This window comes from Taudactylus pleione, unplaced genomic scaffold (assembly GCF_031769625.1).
Source record: "Taudactylus pleione unplaced genomic scaffold, aTauple2 ptg000506l, whole genome shotgun sequence".
Taxonomy (NCBI): Eukaryota; Metazoa; Chordata; class Amphibia; order Anura; family Myobatrachidae; genus Taudactylus; species Taudactylus pleione.
The window spans coordinates 1,030,602-1,055,000 of NW_028284908.1; the positions used below are offsets into that span (position 1 = coordinate 1,030,602).

At 48.4% G+C, this 24,399-nt stretch overlaps 1 protein-coding gene across 1 annotated transcript in view; it reads right to left on the reverse strand.

Moving 5' to 3' along the window:
* Positions 1-472: 472 nt before the first annotated feature.
* The window catches only part of GIPC2 (GIPC PDZ domain containing family member 2), a 95,734-nt gene continuing 71,807 nt past the window's right edge, over positions 473-24,399 (reverse strand). The window contains exons 4-6 of the mRNA XM_088450074.1: positions 21,824-21,933; positions 20,769-20,850; positions 473-5,412 (exon numbers count right to left, since the gene is read on the reverse strand). Of these exons, the coding sequence (XP_088306200.1) occupies positions 5,261-5,412; positions 20,769-20,850; positions 21,824-21,933 (344 nt within the window). The 3' untranslated portion in view covers positions 473-5,260. The remainder of the gene's footprint in view (positions 5,413-20,768; positions 20,851-21,823; positions 21,934-24,399) is intronic.

The window sequence follows — 24,399 nt, forward strand, 5'->3', positions numbered from 1 at the left end:
TGAAGGGTAAAATTATACTTTTGTAGCTTTCGCACAGGTTTTTGGCAGACTGACAATTTCCGCTGGATTCCGGCCTGGAACCTGTGCAATGTAAGAGTGTCCCCATTTTTAGGGATGTGTGACAGTGTGTGGCCCTGACGAAGTTCAAACCTAGGCAAAAACCTAATCCTGGTCAAACTACACCACATTTGGTGGAGCTAGGTTCAAATCTCTGGCCGTACATGGACCAACAGACAGACACGTTTTCTCGTTTATTATACTCGTAGATAAAAATAGTAAAGGTATTGATTTCTTATCTCTGGAAAATCTTAACTAATTATTATAATAATAATGAAAAATATTTTTAATTCTAATAACACCAATTGTGAACCCTCAATAATAAACACAATTATTTATTTATAATTGTATCATGAGAAATGTATGTATATTGCCATTTTTTTGGTATTTAAGATGAAAATCCAATGATGACCAATTAATTTTTATTTTTTTTTATTATTATTATATTCCCACAAAAAATATATAATGTAATATTACAATCAATGCTTTATACAAAAGAGAACAATCACTTAAAACAGCATTTCAGTGTGCAAATCATCACATCAGTGACAAAACTACATTAATGATGAGTTCACATTTTGTTGGAAAAACATGTAACGCAAACAGTTCCAGGGCCATATAGACTACACTGTAAATTACAATGTTTCAATTGGACCAATGGTTTTTCACCAGCATCAACTACTGTAAATGAAGTGCGAGTTTGCATGATATCATTGAAGGAAAGCTTAAGGCAAACAATTCAAATCCGTATACTGTATATATAACAGAAAAGCGTCCGCTAACTGTAATTATGCATCAGCCGCCTGCCGAGTAATAATGAAATAAAATGTCTGACTAGAGATCCGCTAATGGTTTAGAGACTTTGTAGGATGGGTGGAAAAATCTGTTTATTCAGGAGTAAAATGGTGCTTGGGAGCCCCTCTCCCCCTTTAATTGTTCCTGTTTTTCCTCCCCTACTTCCTCCCAACAGGTGTTTTGTCTCTACTAATCAGTTCCGTAATCTCTCAGAAAAGAGCATTTCATGCATTAGGAAAGTAACGTAATAAAGTCAGGGAAATGAGATACAAAAGATTTGAAAATAAACCTTTCAATTTAAAGCACCCTTCCTTGCCAGAGAGCCATCATATTTTGGGAGCCCCCATTACCTTAATCTATCTGGAACGGTGGGGATGTTGGCGGTCAAAATCCCGACTGCTGACATCCCAACGGTATTAGGGTTAGGGGCTAGGCACTATGGGGAGGGTTAGGTTGCAGGAGGGGAGGGTTAGTGTTAGGCTGCAGGAGGGGAGGGTTAGGCTGTGGAAAAGGTAAGTTAGGGTAAGGGTTACAGTAGATACAAAAATCTGTCGGGATCCTGACTGACGGGATCTCGTACCCAAACCCTCCCCAGTACTTTTTAAGAGAGCTCTACTAGAGAGGACTGGACAAGTAGAGTCCATGACCAAACAAAACAAAAGCCCTACCCAGAGCCTTGGCGTCAGGTAAGGGAAGGGTCCTTGTTTATACATGGCGATGTCGGCTACAGTATATTAAGGTTTGTTTCCAAAAGTGGACAATCCCCACAAAAGCAGATGAAGGATATTGCTAGTGACTAATGCATTGTGTCATTGCAACGACAAACGACCGACCTTTCGAACAGAATGAAGACTAAGAATTTTGCCAAATCTGCCATTAGTGATTGTATCACCAAATAAATAGCCAACAAATGTCTAAACGTTTGTCCATTTATAGCTGCAAGCACCCAGTTATACCAGGAACTTCCCCTTTCTGCGTATGTTTTAAATTCGTGTGTGTTATGCGGAATATACTGTCCAATTATTACTAGGTAGAGGGCTCCCACATAACTGAGGCAGAAACTGGGTGACCTACATGAAATTAACTTTGCTCATCCACAGGGCCGTAACAAGGGTGGGCACCACAGGGCAGGGGGCGCTGCTCGGGCCTGTCAATTTTCTGTTTATAATAATTCTCGCTGGTAGTTTCCATTTCTTTTATCCCCGGCATCTACTGGCCTCCCCTGTCTCCTCCCTGGCCAACTCGCCCTCCGTATGGCCACCTACCCAAGCACCTACAGGCACTTTTTCTTTTATTTAACTCACACATTTCAAAATACTGTCATACCTCGGACTCAAACCTATCACCTTTCACATGGCAGTCTTACACTTACACATTGAGCTATCTGCCTTACAATTTCTGATGGCAGCCCATGAGGCCACAAACCTTTTTCGGGAGCACATCTTATGTCCCTATTTGAAAAATAGGGAGGGGGCGCCGATGCTCTCTTTCTGGCCCAGGGCACCAAAAAGTCTAGTTACGGCTCTGCTCATCCATACAAGTCGCTTCCTTTATGCAGTCAGGAACATAATGTCACCCATTCTGAAAATCTTAGTGCATCACAAGCCTGGAATGTTAGAAAGTAAATATGCAGACTATCGTGGGAGATCTGGGCGAAATCCTTTTCCACTAGAGGTGGCCATTTTGTGGGCTGAGCCATGCACTAAGAAGCAGCACAATGTCGTGTAGTGCCTCAGAGATTCACCTTATCAAAATGTTGTTTTTATGACAAATTAGACATTTAATTCAAACTGTCACTAAAACCTACTACTAAAATATATATATTTTGGCCATGTATTAACAATAATCAGACTTTGCATTTTATTTAATTAGACAACATCCACAGTTCTGATTCTATTTAATGTATTGTCACAACACTATTAATGTCACTGTTAGTATTGATGTTCGGGAAGACGTTTAGTCACCGACAGAAAAACAAAGGTAAAAACTATACATCCAAATAAAACTATACATTTTTTTTTGCTAATGAAAATAATTGTAATGCTCAATAATTACATTTTGCACAACACACAAAAATATATTTTGTGATTTCTATCCTTCAAGTACAGTTTTCCTGACTGGGAATTATTGCAGAAAAATTAAAAAGTGGTGAAGGTCTCCTTGTAATTTCTAAATGGAGATAAACCTCTATAGATAACATGTAAAATGTCAATTCAGTGCATGTTTTAATACTCTACCATATCAGACGTTTCTGGTCTCTCTACTGTATAATTGTACAAAAATGTAAATTTTTTATATTTTGTAATTTCATAAATATTTGATCATATTTTTCTGAGGCCAAAATCAGTTGCGGAGATATGAGGCATAAATAAAAATCAATCCATTAAGCCTGTATTAAATTATAGAGCATTTTCTGAATGGGTTATGTTACACCAGTGATCGGGTCCTGTGTGTTGTGTCTCTTCGGTACTTAACTACAAAGGAAAGAGAGAATTGTGACCCCCGGGGTATCGCAGTAACAGCAATTTCTCTTGATGCGGTGAGGACGCACTCCCATCAAGGAACATTACAGGGCACATTCTCCCGATGTCATAGTTATCTCCTGCTAACTGCTCTACTGTATTCCACCCTCAGATGACTTTAATGTACTGCCTTGTACATGCCCTTCTGAAACCTGCACTAAGGGCCTGATTCAGAGCCGGTCGCTATTTGTGGTCGTTCGTTCCAAAAAAAGGGGTGGCTATTCAAATGAACCGTTCGCTCATTGCGGTCTGTTCACGCCTATAAATCTGAACGAGCGAACAAAACTTGCGGTCGAAATTTTGAAAAAAACGCCCCCCTGGCCGCTCGCATCATACGTCATATCCGCTATTTATTAGATTAATCGAGTACATCGACCAGCGTATGAACTGCTCGCTATTCTTGTGGTTGGTTTTTCCTACCACAAATTTGCGAGCAGTTCTGACTATAAAATAACCCAGTGACGTGGTCAGTGACGCTGCTGTATTAATTATGCACACCCATAAAACGCCCGTTTTGACCTTTAAGCACGCCTGCGTTCTGATCTCCACTCCCCGTTTTCAAGCACCTTCCCCTGTTACCACCCACATACGCCTCCTCCTGTCACTCATATTAGCAGGCATTCGCTATTTAGCGAACAAACGATTTTCGGCCGCACTGACTAGTTCGCGCATGCGTATTACGATCCGTACGCATGCGCAGTTGGGCAATCATCGCTCGGAACGAACGAGCGGCCGCTTACGAGCGGCTCTGAATCAGGCCCTAAGTACTTAAGCTTCAGGCAGAGAGGTTTCATTGTCTTGGGTTACTCGCCCCTCTGCATCGCAGACATGGGGAAAAAAAAAAAACGATTTTGACTGATGCTATAAAGAAATGGCAGAAATGCACAGAGGGAAGCTAGGAAGGATTTGCTAAACGCTATAAGGGTTATGTACAATAGATTAAATCAGTAAATGAAAGATTCCAGATGGAGGAACTGCCCTGTTAAAATCTGGCGTTCTGTTTAACGTGTGTCAACAAAGTCTGGTAAATACTCCCTGATGGCTCCAAAAAAAAAGGAGCGCAAATGGATTTTTTAGCAGTCATATTGTCTGATCATTCATTCATTTTGTTTTGCCTATGTTACATAGCGTAATAACGGTGGGAGGAGGGGCGGGTTGTTCTGTGAGTCAGGTGCTTAAGTAAATTCTACATCCATTGGGGCTGAGGAACAGTTGAACACAAGCCGCAGTAATAACAACTGTATACAGTGAAACATGCAGATATTTGTCTGTATACTTAGTACGCAACAATGCGATCACAGCACTCCTATCCATAGGCTTCATAGTGGATACCGTCAGCAGCGCGACTGTACCAGCCCTATACTTGCTGCATGGCGGATCTACGCGTACGCACAACTCGGCACAGCCCGCAGATGGGTCCACAAGCCCTCGTCCCACCCTCACTAAATTTGGCTACCTGAAAACACCACATTAGCACTTTCACCCGCAATGTGGAGATGCGACTGAGCCAAGTATGATTCAGGACTGCCTGTAGTTGCATGCGCTGGGCTATGGAGCATGCGCAGTGCTAAACCCATGCAAGATCAATCTGCAAAACGGAATTTCGTTCAACTCTTTGCAAACAGCAGAACAATTACTCTCTAAGAAGCATTTCTGGTAAATATTGCTAGTTCTTTGTGTTTTCACACATCGTATGTGCAACACAGATTCACTTTTACAGGGTAAAAGCGCAGAGTTTATTCATCTAGACATATATACAAATATATAGTTTGGTTCATAGAATTAGCATGTCCCTTTATTCATCCCTGCGGGACGCTATTATAACATTTACATCAGCCGTCTGTTTAGTGGAGATTAAGCTGGGCTGGAAATGGCGCTGATGGATGTTAGAGGCGCCCTTGTTTAGCGTCTCCGATGGCGCCCCAAACATCAAAGACAAACTCGTCGGGAAAAGCAAAGTCTCCAAGGGCTTCATCCAGGGCCACCGCAAACTCATCCGGGTTATTTTTGTCCCTTCCGGCTTCCACCATCGTCGCGGCTGAGAAGTGAAATGCAATTTGATTAAAATGCAATTGAACAGCATAAACCAATAACATTTACATTTTAAAAACATTTTTTTGATTGTCTGAGAAGGAATTTGTGCCAAACTCTGTAGCGACTTGGTTAAGCGCGTCAAATCATTATGTGATTTATACATTACCGGTTAGAAACATAGCGCTAATATATCTGCAGTGCTTTACAGAGAATATTCCAGTCACTCACATTAGTCCCTGCCCCAATGAGCTTACACTCTATATTCTCTATCACATATACACACACTAGGGATATTTTTTTGTCAGAATCTAGTTAACCTATCAGTATGTTTTTGGATTGTGAGAGGAAACTGGAGCAGCCAAAGGAAATGTACACAGGCATGGGATAACACACAAACTCCACACAGATATGGCATCGGTCAATAATTGAAATCATAGCTTTGAGGCTTAAATGCTAACCTCTGTGCCACCATGCTGCCCTATCTCTAGTTTGTATACAGACGGAACTACGTACCATAATACACACACCTCCAAAGTGCTCTCAGTGTATACATCCGCCGGGAGCAGCAATATAGTTCCACAACAAATGACACTTAATATCAAATACTTGTGATGCAGATATATGCAGGAGGCATAGGGGCATTTCTAGGAGTATGTGTACAACTGATATAGCCAACATATGGCTTTGTCATTAAAGTAGAGCTGCAAGTATTATTCTGCTCTGCCATCCAACACCGGCTCCAATTCCCAAATATGTGCAAGGGACAGATCTAAAGGGAAATGGGCACAAATGTACTGAAGAATAAAACAGATTCCGCATCAGGTAAGAAAGGGACTGCAGGGGGGGATCTCTACTGCTTTACCTGATGTCCTAGAAGACCTTGCTGTTGGGATGGCTTAGTATAACTCTGAATTCAGAAGATGCCACTGAGCTGACACCGGAGGAACAATTTACTAGGTTCATTCCAGGAGACCTTAGAAGACTGTCTGTGCCATGAGGCCGGCTTACGCAGTAGCGGAATATTCCCAGGTAGGACCTGGAACTGTCCCGGAGAACACAAACAGATACATCTACAGGGGTCAATATGGACACTAATGTTTAAAGTCTTCCTGGAGACAACTGTATGACCACTGATTTTACGCTTAGCCAATCTCCCAGGGCCCCCAGGGCGTTCCGTTCATGACCGGAGAGGTAGAACAGGGGTAGGACGGGGCATTCTCACATAGGCAGGAAGGGCGAGCACACGAAAATGCGGACCCATGCAGACCGGCCAGTAGGTGTATATATTTCTGCTAGGAGGTGTATCTTTTGCTCCTGCTGTGGGACAGGCGTAGACGCACATGGATGATAGCGTCTTGCAGTAAACCAAGCGCGTATGCTGCTCACGCACAAACGAAAAGCTTGGAAAATGCGCTATTTCCTGTGCTACTAGTATATTTTCTCTCACTTTGTTACCATCCCCGTATCGGCCCCTCCGTCTGCTTCACGACACGCGATACTGACGTAAGGGAGCTGCAGCCGGCAGACGAGGGGGGTGGGTTAGGGCGGAAGGTACATTCTACAACTATAAATAGGAGCCTCTCGGAAGCAATGGCCGGCATGTAAAATTGATCTAGTTTAATGTTCTTTTTAGTCAGATACACTCGGTTTAGTATGGTTTCATTTCATGCCTACTTCTGGCTTCAATTAAGATTTCCATTTGTTCTGCCTATATCCTGGGGGAAAACAAGAGGCCGTACATATCGGAAGTGAAACACAAACCCACGGGAAAGCGGCTGTATGACCATGTGTACAGGGCTGGGAGACGAGCGCATTTCAGGAAACGCCAGCAGAGTCTCAGTATATCTCTCAGTTTGGCCCCTGTGATTCCGGCCATCGCTGATACAGGTTACATACAAGAAATCAAACGGGGCCTTTAAGAGCTGCGTGAGCCGCGAAGGGTAAACAGATTAATGCTATTAAAATGCAATCTCCTGCCGTTACAGATTAGCACATTCACACACCAAAAAAAATTGCATTAAATGAAAGCTATCTACAAAACACCAATTTAATAGGAGATGATTTACAAAAACCACATTAAACCATTTAGATTAGGATCATGAGGTTTTCATTAGCCGCTTAACGTTGTTTTTCTGTCCCTTTTTATTATCGAACCTGTGAAGAAGACAAGTTCAACATCGAATTCCTTATTGCGGTAATAACATTTCCCTGGCACAGACGTGGACGTGGATCTCCAGGCTCAGGCCCCCCCGGACGCCCAGCGGCTACGTTTACCCGCTCCAGCCGCTGTCTGCTTATGATTAAAAGTTCTTCTAACGTATTGAGAAAGCGACTATTAGAGAAGTCAGATACTGCTGAGAGGAGCTTCATAGTCACCCCCATTTATAACGCTGTTTTATTTAAGATCACTTGGGGACAATTCTAAAAACCAGCCGGGTTACCGCAGAGCAAACCGATCAGACGCGTCTTTGCGTTTGGTTAACTGTAGGTGGCAGCTGGGATCTGATTGGTTGTTTGGGGCAGATAATAAATTCTAATTTGTGTCAATAAAGATAATTCAGATTTTCAGATTGTATATTATACAAGAGTAAGGTAATATATTACAACAGGCCCTGATTCAGAGACGGACGCTCTGAACGAGGGCGGTTTTTTGGTTTTTTTTTGTTCGTCCCCCTGGCCGCTCGCATAGCTGTGGGTGACCACCCACAGCTATTGCGAGCGGCCAGGTTGATGGTCGCGATGGTCAAGACCATCACGACCATCGGGCTTGCGATGAGACCCTTGTGGTAGGGTCTCGTGGCCGCAAGCCCCAGAGAGTCGGAAGCTCTCCCACTGACATCACTGGTGATGTCAGTGGGGCTGCCCCCAAACGGCAGGGGTTCCTTTGGGAACGCCTCCGTTTGGCCAGCCACCCCCCCTGCCCGCCTACCAAACGTGGCGAGCTGTCAATCACCATCGACAGCTCGCCCCCTTTGGTGCGAGACCCGGACCAGCTCCGTCGTGCTCATGCCCAGTGGGCAAACATCGACCCGGTTGCGAGCGCTCAGCGCTTGCGACCGGGTCTGAATCAGGCCCACAGTGCAGTGTACCTGCCACTCACACAAGGTTTGGTACTAACGTGCAGGGAGAGGGTTAGTTTTATTATAGGATCCATTCAAGCCACGTCAGATCACAAAATAAGTTTTTCTTACACTAGAATAAACTGGCGAATAAGGTACATGTGTCATTTTTTTATTTTATTTTTTTTATTTTATTGTTTTTGTTTGTTTTTTTTAACTTGTTAGGTATAATGCGGAGGAGTTTTTGAACTCCTTATATCCCTATCCGATATACTGAGACCACTTTTTTCCGATACTTGTTCATTAACGCCCAGGGATTCAGGAAAACCCCCAATACAATTCATTGTATATTGCCCCCACCACCAACAAGACCACCACCACCCACAGTAGAAGCACCATCCCGGCATTTGTCTGTTTGCAACAATGTGACAGTGAAAACCAGTATGGCGGATGGTTGGAGATTTCAGGATAGGGAGGGTGGGCAGTTGTGGTCCTCTGCTACAAACAGCACCACAATCAGTTAAACTAGAAGTGACAGTGGGGTCCGCAGGGGAGCGGGGACTAAGCATCGGACAGACCCTTCCAAATGCTTGGGCCCCCAACATGTCAAATTCCTCTCCTGAGGTAGACTAGGGTGGTGTGATGTTATTAGCTTTATTTATCAGGCGCCACAAAGTGTAGTCAGCGCTGTAATACGAAACATATAACAGCAACAGGGTATCAGAGCCTATGTATACCATAACATAAGTACCCCACATTCATATCACACCTCAGCTGGGTAGGGCAGATAACGGGCGCAAGGGTGGGGCGACTTGCTAAAGCTAGAAGCAATCATTGGATGGAATCAGTATGTGCAGGAGGGGGGAGGGGAGAGCGGGCTCCTGTCCTGTCTCTCCCAGCAGACCAATGGTGCCATATACGCGGAGCTGTGCGCTGATTATTTTCCTCCCCTGCAGTTATCCCACTGGCTGTTCTCAGGGTGCGCTACGTGAGTCCAGTCAGGCCAATGTCATCATGTATCCAAACAAAATCAGAGAACAGGATAACTACAGGTGTGGTGTACGAGTTCAATATTCCCGAGAATAACGCCAGTAATAGTAATAACGCCGATGAATTTTTACATTCTGAATTGATCATAGTTACTTTCTCTTTGAGCAATCGCTGAATCTAAGATGGCGATTCCCTTCAGCGCTAGGTCACTAGGAGTCTTCAGAGATGTGCGGCTGTGCGCTTACCTTTGCTTACACCTCCATAAGCGATGTTACTGACCTGCAATATCCCGCAGAGCGCCATCGCTCGGCGAGGCTCAGACGTGGCCTTGCGCCAAACTGATTCGCCCTCTATGTGCCGTATACTGATGGCACATACTTGGTTAAATAATATTTGAATCAATTTGATGAAGTTGCTATTGTTATCCTATTTTGTTTTATCCTAAGTTTGAATAATTGCGGTTAGAGCGGCCGCTGTTTCTCCTCAGGATGTTACAGTGTATGGACGGTTAGAGAGAGATTTATTGGGCGCTAGGAATCCTGGCACTAGGGCACAGTGGGGGTATTGGGATTCGGAGGTGATAACATAGATTTTAAGGTTTTTCCTTATTTATTGTTACTCTACAGCCATAAAGTTTATGGATTTTTTTTTTTTAATCCTTAATAAATATTGTATTTAATGATTTTCCTGGGACGTTTTGAGCATTGCAGAATATATTATTTTGTATAGTAATAGCACCATGTACTGGCTTTCCCATGGCGCTGTGCTTAACCCTTCTGACCAGGTATTGTGCCGGCCTCAGGTACATACAGCACCCAACCACTAGGTGGCGCTAATAATAATTATTTTATTTTGTACTGTAATTAAGACTAAAAGAACTGGGAAGAGATATGTGATGTGTTAACAATTATGCAACTAAGGTCCTTATTCAGAGATGTACGCTCTTTGTTTACAGAGTTGTGCGATTGTCAGTAAATCGTGCATGCGTCTAAGTCGCAGTGTCATTGGCAGTCCGGGAGCGTTTGGGGGATGGTAACGGAGAATAGCGTCAAAGAACGCAGGTGTGACGCGACCGTTTAGGGTCTGCGTCACACCATGCGTCTGCGATCCCATACGCAAGCCTTCCCGCGGCAATTGTACGATAATCGAATGGTCTGCTACCAGCGCTTCGTCTATGAATGCAGGTGCTGCGACATTTTACGCAGATGCTTGGATTTGAAAAGCCGCAGGGTGGCGTCTCAATACATCTCCCGGCGGCTGTGCCATTGCCACACATTAGCAGTAGCGGCATTGTATGTGTGGGTACGGGGCCTGTACACCAGGAGGGTGATAAGGAGGGTGATACCGCCCTGTATGTGTGTGTACGGGGCCTGTACACCAGGAGGATGATAAGGAGGGTGACACTGCCCTGTATGTGTGTGTACGGGGCCTGTACACCAGGGGGATGATAAGGAGGGTGATACTGCCCTGTATGTGTATGTATGGGGCCTGTACACCGGGAGGGTGATAAGGAGGGTGATACTGCCCTGTATGTGTGTGTACGGGGCCTGTACACCGGGAGGATGATAAGGAGGGTGATACCGCCCTGTATGTGTGTGTACGGGCCTGTACACCAGGAGGATGATAAGAATGGTGATACTGCCCTGTATGTGTGTGTACGGGGCCTGTACACCAGCAGGATGATAAGGGGGGTGATACTGCCCTGTATGTGTGTGTACGGGGCCTGTACACCAGGAGGATGATAAGGAGGGTGATAGTGCCCTGTATGTGTGTGTACGGGGCCTGTACACCAGGAGGATGATAAGGAGGGTGATACTGCCCTGTATGTGTGTGTACGGGGCCTGTACACCGGGAGGATGATAAGGAGGGTGATACCGCCCTGTATGTGTGTGTACGGGGCCTGTACACCAGGAGGATGATAAGGAGGGTGATACTGCCCTGTATGTGTGTGTACGGAGCCTGTACACAAGGAGGATGATAAGGAGGGTGATACTGCCCTGTATGTGTGTGTACGGGGTCTGTACACCAGGAGGATGATAAGGAGGGTGATACTGCCCTGTATGTGTGTGTACGGGGCCTGTACACCAGGAGGGTGATAAGGAGGGTGATACCGCCCTGTATGTGTGTGTACGGGGTCTGTACACCAGGAGGATGATAAGGAGGGTGATACCGCCCTGTATGTGTGTGTACGGGGTCTGTACACCAGGAGGATGATAAGGAGGGTGATACTGCCCTGTATGTGTGTGTACGGGGCCTGTACACCAGGAGGGTGATAAGGAGGGTGATACCGCCCTGTATGTGTGTGTACGGGGTCTGTACACCAGGAGGATGATAAGGAGGGTGATACCGCCCTGTATATGTGTGTACGGGGCATGTACACCAGGAGGATGATAAGGAGGGTGATACTGCCCTGTATGTGTGTGTACGGAGCCTGTACACCAGGAGGATGATAAGGAGGGTGATACTGCCCTGTATGTGTGTGTACGGGGCCTGTACACCAGGAGGATGATAAGAAGGGTGATACTGCCCTGTATGTGTGTGTACGGAGCCTGTACACCAGGAGGATGATAAGGAGGGTGATACTGCCCTGTATGTGTGTGTACGGAGCCTGTACACCAGGAGGATGATAAGGAGGGTGATACTGCCCTGTATGTGTGTGTACGGGGCCTGTACACCAGGAGGGTGATAAGGAGGGTGATACTGCCCTGTTTGTGTGTGTACGGGGCCTGTACACCAGGAGGGTGATAAGGAGGGTGATACCGCCCTGTATGTGTGTGTACGGGGCCTGTACACCAGGAGGATGAAAAGGAGGGTGACACCGCCCTGTATGTGTGTGTACGGGGCCTGTACACCAGGAGGATGATAAGGAGGGTGATACTGCCCTGTATGTGTGTGTACGGGGCCTGTACACCAGGAGGATGATAAGGAGGGTGATACTGCCCTGTATGTGTGTGTACGGGGCCTGTACACTAGGAGGATGATAAGGAGGGTGATACTGCCCTGTATGTGTGTGTACGGAGCCTGTACACCAGGAGGATGATAAGGAGGGTGATACTGCCCTGTATGTGTGTGTACGGAGCCTGTACACCAGGAGGATGATAAGGAGGGTGATACTGCCCTGTATGTGTGTGTACGGAGCCTGTACACCAGGAGGATGATAAGGAGGGTGATACTGCCCTGTATGTATGTGTACGGGGTCTGTACACCAGGAGGATGATAAGGAGGGTGATACTGCCCTGTATGTGTGTGTACGGGGCCTGTACACCAGGAGGGTGATAAGGAGGGTGATACCGTCCTGTATGTGTGTGTACGGGGTCTGTACACCAGGAGGATGATAAGGAGGGTGATACTGCCCTGTATGTGTGTGTACGGGGCCTGTACACCAGGAGGGTGATAAGGAGGGTGATACGGCCTTGTATGTGTGTGTACGGGGTCTGTACACCAGGAGGATGATAAGGAGGGTGATACTGCCCTGTATGTGTGTGTACGGGGCATGTACACCAGGAGGATGATAAGGAGGGTGATACTGCCCTGTATGTGTGTGTACGGAGCCTGTACACCAGGAGGATGATAAGGAGGGTGATACTGCCCTGTATGTGTGTGTACGGAGCCTGTACACCAGGAGGATGATAAGGAGGGTGATACTGCCCTGTATGTGTGTGTACGGGGCCTGTACATCAGGAGGATGATAAGAAGGGTGATACTGCCCTGTATGTGTGTGTACGGAGCCTGTACACCAGGAGGATGATAAGGAGGGTAATACTGCCCTGTATGTGTGTGTACGGGGCCTGTACACCAGGAGGATGATAAGGAGGGTGATACCGCCCTGTTTGTGTGTGTACGGGGCCTGTACACCAGGAGGATGATAAGATGGGTGATACCGCCCTGTATGTGTGTGTACGGGGCCTGTACACCAGCAGGATGATAAGGGGGGTGATACTGCCCTGTATGTGTGTGTACGGGGCCTGTACACCAGGAGGATGATAAGGAGGGTGATACTGCCCTGTATGTGTGTGTACGGGGCCTGTACACCAGGAGGATGATAAGGAGGGTGATACTGCCCTGTATGTGTGTGTACGGGGTCTGTACACCAGGAGGATGATAAGGAGGGTGATACTGCCCTGTATGTGTGTGTACGGGGTCTGTACACCAGGAGGATGATAAGGAGGGTGATACTGCCCTGTATGTGTGTGTACGGGGCCTGTACACCAGGAGGATGATAAGGAGGGTGATACTGCCCTGTATGTGTGTGTACGGGGTCTGTACACCAGGAGGATGATAAGGAGGGTGATACTGCCCTGTATGTGTGTGTACGGGGCCTGTACACCAGGAGGGTGATAAGGAGGGTGATACTGCCCTGTATGTGTGTGTACGGGGCCTGTACACCAGCAGGATGATAAGGAGGGTGATACTGCCCTGTATGTGTATGTACGAGGCCTGTACACCAGGAGGGTGATAAGGAGGGTGATACTGCCCTGTATGTGTATGTACGAGGCCTGTACACCAGGAGGGTGATAAGGAGGGTGATACTGCCCTGTATGTGTATGTACGAGGCCTGTACACCAGGAGGGTGATAAGGAGGGTGATACTGCCCTGTATGTGTATGTACGAGGCCTGTACACCAGGAGGATGATAAGGAGGGTGATACTGCCCTGTATGTGTGGGTACGGGGCCTGTACACCAGGAGGATGATAAGGAGGGTGATACTGCCCTGTATGTGTGTGTACGGGGCCTGTACACCAGGGGGATGATAAGGAGGGTGATACCGCCCTGTATGTGTGTGTATGGGGCCTGTACACCAGGAGGATGATAAGGAGGGTGATACTGCCCTGTATGTGTGTGTACGGGGCCTCTACACCAGGAGGATGATAAGGAGGGTGATACTGCCCTGTATGTGTGTGTACGGAGCCTGTACACCAGGAGGATGATAAGGAGGGTGATACTGCCCTGTATGTGTGTGTACGGGGCCTGTACACCAGGAGGATGATAAGGAGGGTGATACTGCCCTGTATGTGTGTACGGGGCCTGTACACCAGGAGGATGATAAGGAGGGTGATACCGCCCTGTATGTGTGTGTACGGGGCCTGTACACCAGGAGGATGATAAGGAGGGTGATACTGCCCTGTATGTGTGTGTACGGGGCCTGTACACCAGGAGGATGATAAGGAGGGTGATACTGCCCTGTATGTGTGTGTACGGGGCCTGTACACCAGGAGGATGATAAGGAGGGTGATACTGCCCTGTATGTGTGGGTACGGGGCCTGTACACCAGGAGGATGATAAGGAGGGTGATACCGCCCTGTATGTGTGGGTACGGCGCCTGTACACCAGGAGGATGATAAGGAGGGTGATACCGCCCTGTATGTGTGTGTACGGGGCCTGTACACCAGGAGGATGATAAGGAGGGTGATACTGCCCTGTATGTATGTGTACGGGGCCTGTACACCAGGAGGATGATAAGGAGGGTGATACTGCCCTGTATGTGTGTGTACGGGGCCTGTACACCAGGAGGATGATAAGGAGGGTGATACTGTCCTGTATGTGTGTGTACGGGGCCTGTACACCAGGAGGATGATAAGGAGGGTGATACTGCCCTGTATGTGTGTGTACGGGGCCTGTACACCAGGAGGATGATAAGGAGGGTGATACTGCCCTGTATGTGTGTGTACGGGGCCTGTACACCAGGAGGATGATAAGGAGGGTGATACTGCCCTGTATGTGTGGGTACGGGGCCTGTACACCAGGAGGATGATAAGGAGGGTGATACTGCCCTGTATGTGTGTGTACGGGGCCTGTACACCAGGTGGATGATAAGGAGGGTGGTACTGTCCTGTATGTGTGGGTACGGCGCCTGTACACCAGGAGGATGATAAGGAGGGTGATACTGTCCTGTATGTGTGTGTACGGGGTCTGTACACCAGGAGGATGATAAGGAGGGTGATACTACCCTGTATGTGTGTGTATGGGGCCTGTACACCAGGAGGATGATAAGGAGGGTGATACTGTCCTGTATGTGTGTGTACGGAGCCTGTACACCAGGAGGATGATAAGGAGGGTGATACTGCCCTGTATGTGTGTGTACGGGGCCTGTACACCAGGAGGATGATAAGGAGGGTGATACTGTCCTGTATGTGTGTGTACGGGGCTGTACACCAGGAGGATGATAAGGAGGGTGATACTGCCCTGTATGTGTGTGTACGGGGCCTGTACACCAGGAGGATGATAAGGAGGGTGATACTGCCCTGTATGTGTGGGTACGGGGCCTGTACACCAGGAGGATGATAAGGAGGGTGATACTGCCCTGTATGTGTGTGTACGGGGCCTATACACCAGGAGGATGATAAGGAGGGTGATACTGCCCTGTATGTGTGGGTACGGGGCCTGTACACCAGGAGGATGATAAGGAGGGTGATACTGCCCTGTATGTGTGGGTACGGGGCCTGTACACCAGGAGGATGATAAGGAGGGTGATACTACCCTGTATGTGTATGTACGGAGCCTGTACACCAGGAGGATGATAAGGAGGGTGATACTGCCCTGTATGTGTATGTACGGAGCCTGTACACCAGGAGGATGATAAGGAGGGTGATACTGCCCTGTATGTGTGTGTACGGGGCCTGTACACCAGGAGGATGATAAGGAGGGTGATACTGCCCTGTATGTGTGGGTACGGGGCCTGTACACCAGGAGGATGATAAGGAGGGTGATACTGCCCTGTATGTGTGTGTACGGGGCCTGTACACCAGGAGGATGATAAGAAGGGTGATACTGCCCTGTATGTGTGTGTACGGGGCCTGTACACCAGGAGGATGATAAGGAGGGTGATACCGCCCTGTATGTGTGTGTACGGGGCCTGTACACCAGGAGGGTGATAAGGAGGGTGATGCCGCCCTGTATGTGTGTGTACGGGGCCTGTACACCAGGAGGATGATAAGGAGGGTGATACTGCCCTGTATGTGTGTGTACGGAGCCTGTACACCAGGAGGATGATAAGGAGGGTGATACTGCCCTGTATGTGTGTGTACGGGGCCTGTACACCAGGAGGATGATAAGGAGGGTGATACTGCCCTGTATGTGTGGGTACGGGGCCTCTACACCAGGAGGATGATAAGGAGGGTGATACTGCCCTGTATGTGTGTGTACGGGGCCTGTACACCAGGAGGATGATAAGGAGGGTGATACCGCCCTGTATGTGTGTGTACGGGGCCTGTACACCAGGAGGGTGATAAGGAGGGTGATACGCCCTGTATGTGTGTGTACGGGGCCTGTACACCAGGAGGATGATAAGGAGGGTGATACCGCCCTGTATGGAAAAGCTGGTGATGGATGGCATTGCAAGATACACAAGATCTCCCCTGACACCAGCACAATATAATAATAACAGCATTGTGTAGTGTTCATTCTAGCACCTGTCCCAATCCATGCAGTTCCTCTTTCCTGCCTGGGGTGTCACTATCTCTGTTCTGGTGTTTCTAGCACACACTGTTCTGTATATCAGAAATTTGTTGCATCAGCTGTGTGTGATAGAAGCACCAGAGCAGAGAGCAATACCCCAGGCAGGAAAGAGGAACTGCACAGGCTGTGACAGGTGCAGGGTGCTAGAATAAACACTACATTGAATGCAGACAGCATCAGTGCAATGTTGGTTATTACTTCTGAGATAGAGCTTTTGGCCACATATTGATTACCAGCTGTTCAAACTATATGGGGGGTGATTCAATTGTGTTTTTGGAGCAATTCAACGGTTGTTGACGCCTGTGCCCCATGTGTGCGCCCAAAACCATTACTCTGCCCTTCCTAGTTTTCTCCTGTCCCTTCCTGCCGTGTCAGTATCATTTACTCCCACTGTGCAGGGATACAACACCAAGCTAGTCTATCTATGCAAGATGATATAACAGCATGGATAAAATGCACAGAGCCGCGCCAGGAATAAAAAAATAACCCATTTAGTGAAAGGTGCAGGAGGTCACTTAGATTCCAACCATAAATGAAAGTCACTTGTAGGTGGATACTGTACCTAAAACTGCAATAAAGCGTGAAGCTGTCAGGGGTTGCAGAATACTCACCAGCAGGTGGCAGCAAACACAGAGCAAGAATTCAGGCTGGCTACAGGGGCATGCGTACTTCCATTACAGGCTGGGTACAGGGGCATGTGTGCTACCATTAGAGGCTGGCTACAGGGGCACGTGTGCTACCATTAGAGGCTGGCTACAGGGGCACGTGTGCTACCATTACAGGCTGGCTACAGGGGCACGTGTGCTACCATTACAGGCTGGCTACAGGGGCATGCGTACTTCCATTACAGGCTGGGTACAGGGGCACGTGTGCTACCATTAGAGGCTGGCTACAGGGGCACGTGTGCTACCATTAGAGGCTGGCTACAGGGGCACGTGTGCTACCATTATAGGCTGGCTACAGGGGCACGTGTGCTACCATTACAGGCTGGCTACAGGGGCACGCGTACTTCCATTACAGGCTGGCTACGGGGGCATGTGTGCTACCATTACAGGCTGGCTACAGGGGCATGTGTGCTATCATTAGAGGCTGGCTACAGGGGCATGTGTGCTACCATTACAGGCTGGCTACAGGGGCATGCGTACTTCCATTACAGGCTGGCTACGGGGGCATGTGTGCTATCATTAGAGGCTGGCTACAGGGGCATGTGTGCTACCATTACAGGCTGGCTACGGGGGCACGCGTAATTCCATTACAGGCTGGCTACGGGGGCACGCGTAATTCCATTACAGGCTGGGTACAGGAGCACGCGTACTTCCATTACAGGCTGGCTATGGGGGCACGCGTACTTCCATTACAGGCTGGCTACAGGGGCACGCGTACTTCCATTACAGGCTGGCTACAGGGGCACGCGTACTTCCATTACAGGCTGGCTACAGGGGCACGCGTACTTCCATTACAGGCTGGCTACAGGGGCACGCGTACTTCCATTACAGGCTGGCTACAGGGGCACGCGTACTTCCATTACAGGCTGGCTACAGGGGCACGCATACCTCCATTACAGGCTGGCTACAGGGGCACGTGTACTTCCAATCCAGGCTGCCTACAGGGGCACGCGTACTTCCATTACAGACTGGCTACAGGGGCATGTGTGCTACCATTACAGGCTGGCTACAGGGGCACGAGTACTTCCATTACAGGCTGGCTACAGGGGCACGTGTACTTCCATTACAGGCTGGCTACAGAGGCACGTGTACTTCCATTACAGGCTGGCTACAGGGGCACGCGTACTTCCATTACAGGCTGGCTACAGGGGCACGCGTACGGGGGCATGTGTGCTACCATTACAGGCAGGCAACGGGGGCATGCGTACTTCCATTACAGGCTGGGTACAGGAGCACGCGTACTTCCATTACAGGCTGGCTACGGGGGCACGCGTACTTCCATTACAGGCTGGCTACGGGGGCACGCGTACTTCCATTACAGGCTGGCTACGGGGGCACGCGTACTTCCATTACAGGCTGGCTACGGGGGCACGCGTACTTCCACTACAGGCTGGCTACGGGGGCACGCGTACTTCCATTACAGGCTGGCTACGGGGGCACGCGTACTTCCATTACAGGCTGGCTACGGGGGCACGCGTACTTCCATTACAGGCTGGCTACGGGGGCACGCGTACTTCCATTACAGGCTGGCTACGGGGGCACGCGTACTTCCATTACAGGCTGGCTACAGGGGCACGCGTACTTCCATTACAGGCTGGCTACAGGGGCACGCGTACTTCCATTACAGGCTGGCTACAGGGGCACGCGTACTTCCATTACAGGCTGGCTACAGGGGCACGCGTACTTCCATTACAGGCTGGCTACAGGGGCACGCGTACTTCCATTACAGGCTGGCTACAGGGGCACGCGTACTTCCATTACAGGCTGGCTACAGGGGCACGCGTACTTCCATTACAGGCTGGCTACAGGGGCACGCGTACTTCCATTACAGGCTGGCTACAGGGGCACGCGTACTTCCAATACAGGCTGGCTACAGGGGCACGTGTACTTCCATTACAGGCTGGTCACAGGGACATGCGTACTTCCATTACAGGTTGGCTACAGGGGCACGCATACCTCCATTACAGGCTGGCTACAGGGGCACGCGTACTTCCAATACAGGCTGCCTACAGGGGCACACGTACTTCCATTACAGGCTGGCTACAGGGGCACACGTACTTCCATTACAGGCCGACTACAGGGCACGCGTACTTTCATTACAGGCTGGCTACAGGGGCACGCGTACTTCCATTACAGGCTGGCTACAGGGGCACGCGTACTTCCATTAAAGGCTGGCTACAGGGGCACGCGTACTTCCCTTACAGGATGGCTACAGGGGCAGGCATACTTCCATTACAGGCTGGCTACAGGGGCACGCGTACTTCCATTACAGGCTGGCTACAGGGGCACGTGTACTTCCATTACAGGCTGGCTACAGGGGCACGTGTACTTCCATTACAGGCTGGCTACAGGGGCACGCGTACTTCCTTTACAGGCTGGCTACAAGGGCACGTGTGCTACCGTTACAGGCTGGCTACAGGGGCACGTGTACTTCCATTACAGGCTGGCTACAGGGGCACGCGTACTTCCATTACAGGCTGGTTACAGGGGCACGCGTACTTCCATTATAGGCTGGCTACAGGGGCACGCGTACTTCCATTACAGGCTGGTGAGCTTTTCTGCGTGGGCGAGATGTGATGACACTACACTCTCTTAAATAACACTAAGACGAAAACATAAGGAAATCATTTAGCAGGTTCTCTGACAGCCAGGCCGCAGACAATGGAGCGTGCTCTCGGGTAGCGACAATGGGGCCGTGTGGCTGAGGCCATACTCTAAATACCTGAGGTTCTTGGCGGATGCGGTTACACTTGGGCGAAGGCGGCGCAGCCCGTTTTTATTTCTTCTGATCGGATCATGAACTGCAGCTAACATTTGGCGCTGGCATCGCTCGTCAGTAACAAAGGTCAGACTTGATTTGTGAAACAATCCGCGTGATGTGTTTTCTTGGGCCGCGGGCCAGCAGCACGCCAGCAAAACTATCCGGCTACAGGCTGTGAAATGAAGGTATTCGCAAAAGAAATAAATTGAATTTTCCATATCTCCTCCTTGGCATCTGTTTGTACCATTCCTAAGCACGGCAGCATTCCAGCTCCAAAACCGCAAGATGGTTAAAACCACACTTTAATAACACAAGTACAAGCAAAGACCCTGGGCAGCCTGTAGTGCACACACGTGGGGCTGACAGCAATAGAGGAGGAGTATGGTCACCTTAGTGCCTTATTGCACAGAGAGGAAAGGAGAAGACTCACCGAGCTCAATGTCCCTTATGCCCATGTAGCTTTCCAGGAGGTCGTCCACTTTCTTTATGGCCTTTTCCTCGAAAGCTGTGGGCTGGAATGAAACAGGCAGCAAAATGAGAGTCGTTACCATTAGTTACACCTCAGATTTACAGAGCTCCCAGTATGGGAAGGGGGCGTAATACAAGCCGAAGCCATCTACTGTTATTGCTAAATGCATTCATGTATCTTTCTGACATCATCCTTTCTTTTTCAGCCTTGTTATTGTATAATCAGGAGAGTTGCTCACGTTAGTTGTGTGGGACAGGGCCCAGCTTCACCCACTAATCCATGCAGGCAGGATAATGATTCCCGGAATGCTAATGCCTTTGAAGTCATTAGCAGCTTTGGCCTTTTGGTAGCGAAACAGACGTATATAGAACGGTCTGTATCCCTTTGGAAGAGGATCATGGGCGCACGCAAGTCTGGTTTATAGGCGCTTATGGCTGGAGAGGTGGGTGAGGGAGGGATAGGGCGTTCTCACAGGAGGTACAGTAAGTGCGTTTTCACTGACCTGGACATAAGGGAACCAGCGCCTGGAGGTGTTTCTTGTGCATCTAGCATAGGGCAGGCGCCAAGTACTCACTGATAATCAGGATGACTACAGCAAACCAGGCACCACCAGACACATTTTACTTTTATAGTGGCTACGTATTACGCAGCGCTTTCCAGAGAATATTTAATGAAATCCTGAACCGGTGGAGCTTACAATCTATACACACGCACGGGTTAATTAACCTACCAGTATGTCTTTGGAGTGGGAGAGAAAACCGAGGGGAAACATGGGGGAGGACATAACTAATTCCACAGAGAATGCGCCCAGCAATCAGCATGATGAGTACAGTGGCGCCCTCTGCTGGGAAACGTAAATGCTCTAAGCTCCCATAAATTCTTGTCATTCATACATTAATTACCTAGAATATCAGAACAAGTTTTCAATAACAAATCTTTCTTTCATTCCCCCATATAGTTTAGCTAAATCCAAATTGCTGAGACTTCCGAGGGTTCTGAATCGCGATAAGACTCACCATTTCCTCCACGGTGGCTGGACCTTTAGATCGTAACCGGAGGGTCTCTCGTCCGGTGGAAATTTTACCTTCTGTTGTTTTTCCACCTTTAGATCTTGGCTCAATCATTTCTGGGAATAAAAAGAAATAAATCGTCAGGGTGATAAAGGAAGTTTACTGAAAGCCAAGCGTGTGTGCGAGATGACTACTGAGTCTTCCAGCGCAATAAGACGCTTTACAAGTCAGTGAGCCATCTGAGGAAACGTTAGCTACAAATGGATATACACTGAAGTACCTGGACTTATATATCGAAGGATTTGATAGATAGATAGATCACACATATGCAATATAACCCATATACCAAAACACTTTAACAGAGCCCTGGTAATAAACACAACTCACAAGACAGGTGAATAGAAGAATAGTTACAAAAAAAAAAATTAAATTATACACTGAATATTAGAGAAGAAAAAATATTGATCATGTGATTTTTACCTTGCGTTGCTTCTCTTTGCCAATTTGCACTAATCTTACATAACATCAAAATGCATGAACCACTGCAGTACCACTTATGACCACCAGGTGGTAATACAGAGCTCTTCCATTCAATTCATATATGTATGGGCAATATAGTTTGTAAACTGCACGAGGGCAGGATTTATATATACCCTACTTGTTAGCATATTGTATGTCTGTAAGATCATGGTTCGCCAGCAGCTGCTTTATTACTGGCTGCTGGTAACGCAGCTGCCTTACAGTGGCCACACACACACACACACACACACACACACTACACCCCACCAGGGAATGGGATTTAAATACTGGCGACTGTTTAGCGGATGCCCGACAGGATGAAGATCCCAACTGGGGCAGGTGCCTAACCTTAACCCTCTCTTACCGCTCCATAGACCTAACCCTCCCGGGAAGGTGCCTAACCCTAATCTCTCCCTGGGGTGCCTAATCCTAACCCCCCTCCCCCCACGGCTAACGCTAAGGGCGTCTCGGACTTACCTTCTTTGGGCTGGTGTCCTCTGTGTTCCGGCATCAGGATTAAGATAGGAGTCGGTATTTCTACGCCTATCTTGAATCCCTTTCCGGGATTCCGATGTCAGGATTGAGTCCGGTGGCCGCTACATCCTCCCACCAGCTACAATTGTTATTCTGCTACCTTATGTACTAACTGATCCCCAAACCTCTTAGATTGTCAGCTCATTTGGGCAGGGTCTTACTTGTGTTTCATGTAGTTGTACGTTATTAACTTGTATCATGATCACCGCAATGTACAACACTGCGTAATATGTTGGTGCTTTATAAAGGATAAAAATAAAGGATAACAATAATACATGACACATGTGAGTTAAATGCTGCCCATGTAAATCCCCTGGTTCCCGTTGCACATCTGGAATAACGCGCTCTGCTCCCGAAATCGTCAGATCGCATCTTCATTTACTAGGAAAAGTCGCTTAAAGGTCTTACAAAAGGTTGGAAATTTGGCAATATGTAATCCTCGCACCATGCCTGACACCTGACAGCCTGTGGGTGAAGCACTTCTGCGATTTGCAAAAGCTCCTTTAACTGCAGTCTATCAATTCACTACAAACCAGTGACCTCATTGAGGCATGAGGCACATGTGACAATAATTCTACCTTGCAGTTTAAAAAAAGAGAATAGTTTATTGGAGTTAATTGTGCCGCTCGCTGACGAGGAATTAAACGGCATTAGATCCCGACACAGACGTGTCCCCGTTTTACCAGTTATACACAAGCATTTATCTCAGTCTAACATTGATTAGGGCGGTGAACAGGCAAAGTATATATATATATATATATATATATATATATATATATATGTACGACGAGGTGGCACTCAGAGAACCTACAACGTACTGTGAAATATTGCAGTGATTTAATGCAAAAGCATTATCGATGTTTCGGGGAAACACGCCCCTTCTTCAGGATGCAAGGGCGAAACGTCGATAATGCTTTTGCATTAAATCACTGCAATATTTCACAGTACGATGTAAGGGCCTGATTCAGTCCCGGTCGCAAGCGCTGAGCGCTCGCAACTGGGTCGATGGTGGCACAGAGCGCATGCGCATGACGGAGCCGGCTCCGTCGTGCGCATGCGCGAGACCTGGATAGCGACGGGCAATCCGTCGCTCCGGGTCTCGCACCAAAGGGGGTGTGCTGTTGATGTTGAGTGACAGCACGCCCCCTTTGGTGTGTGGGACGGGGGGGTGGCTGCCCAGACGGAGGCGTTCCCATGACAACGCCTACCGTCTGGGGGCGGCCCCACTGACATCATCTGTTAGAGCTGAAAGCTCTCTGGGGCTTGCGGCCACGAGACCCTACCACAAGGGTCTCGTCACAAGCCCCGATGGTCTTGACCATCGCGACCATCATCCTGGCCGCTCGCATTAGCTGCGGGTGGCAACCCACAGCAATGCGAGCGGCCAGGAGGCCGCTCCATAAAAAAAAAAAATGAAGCCCTGATTCAGAGCGAGCGCTCTGTCAGAGCGTCCGGCTCTGAATCAGGGCGTAAGTTCTCTGAGTGCCGCCTCTTTGTACTTTTATGTGGTGGGGACGCCGTTCCCAGGA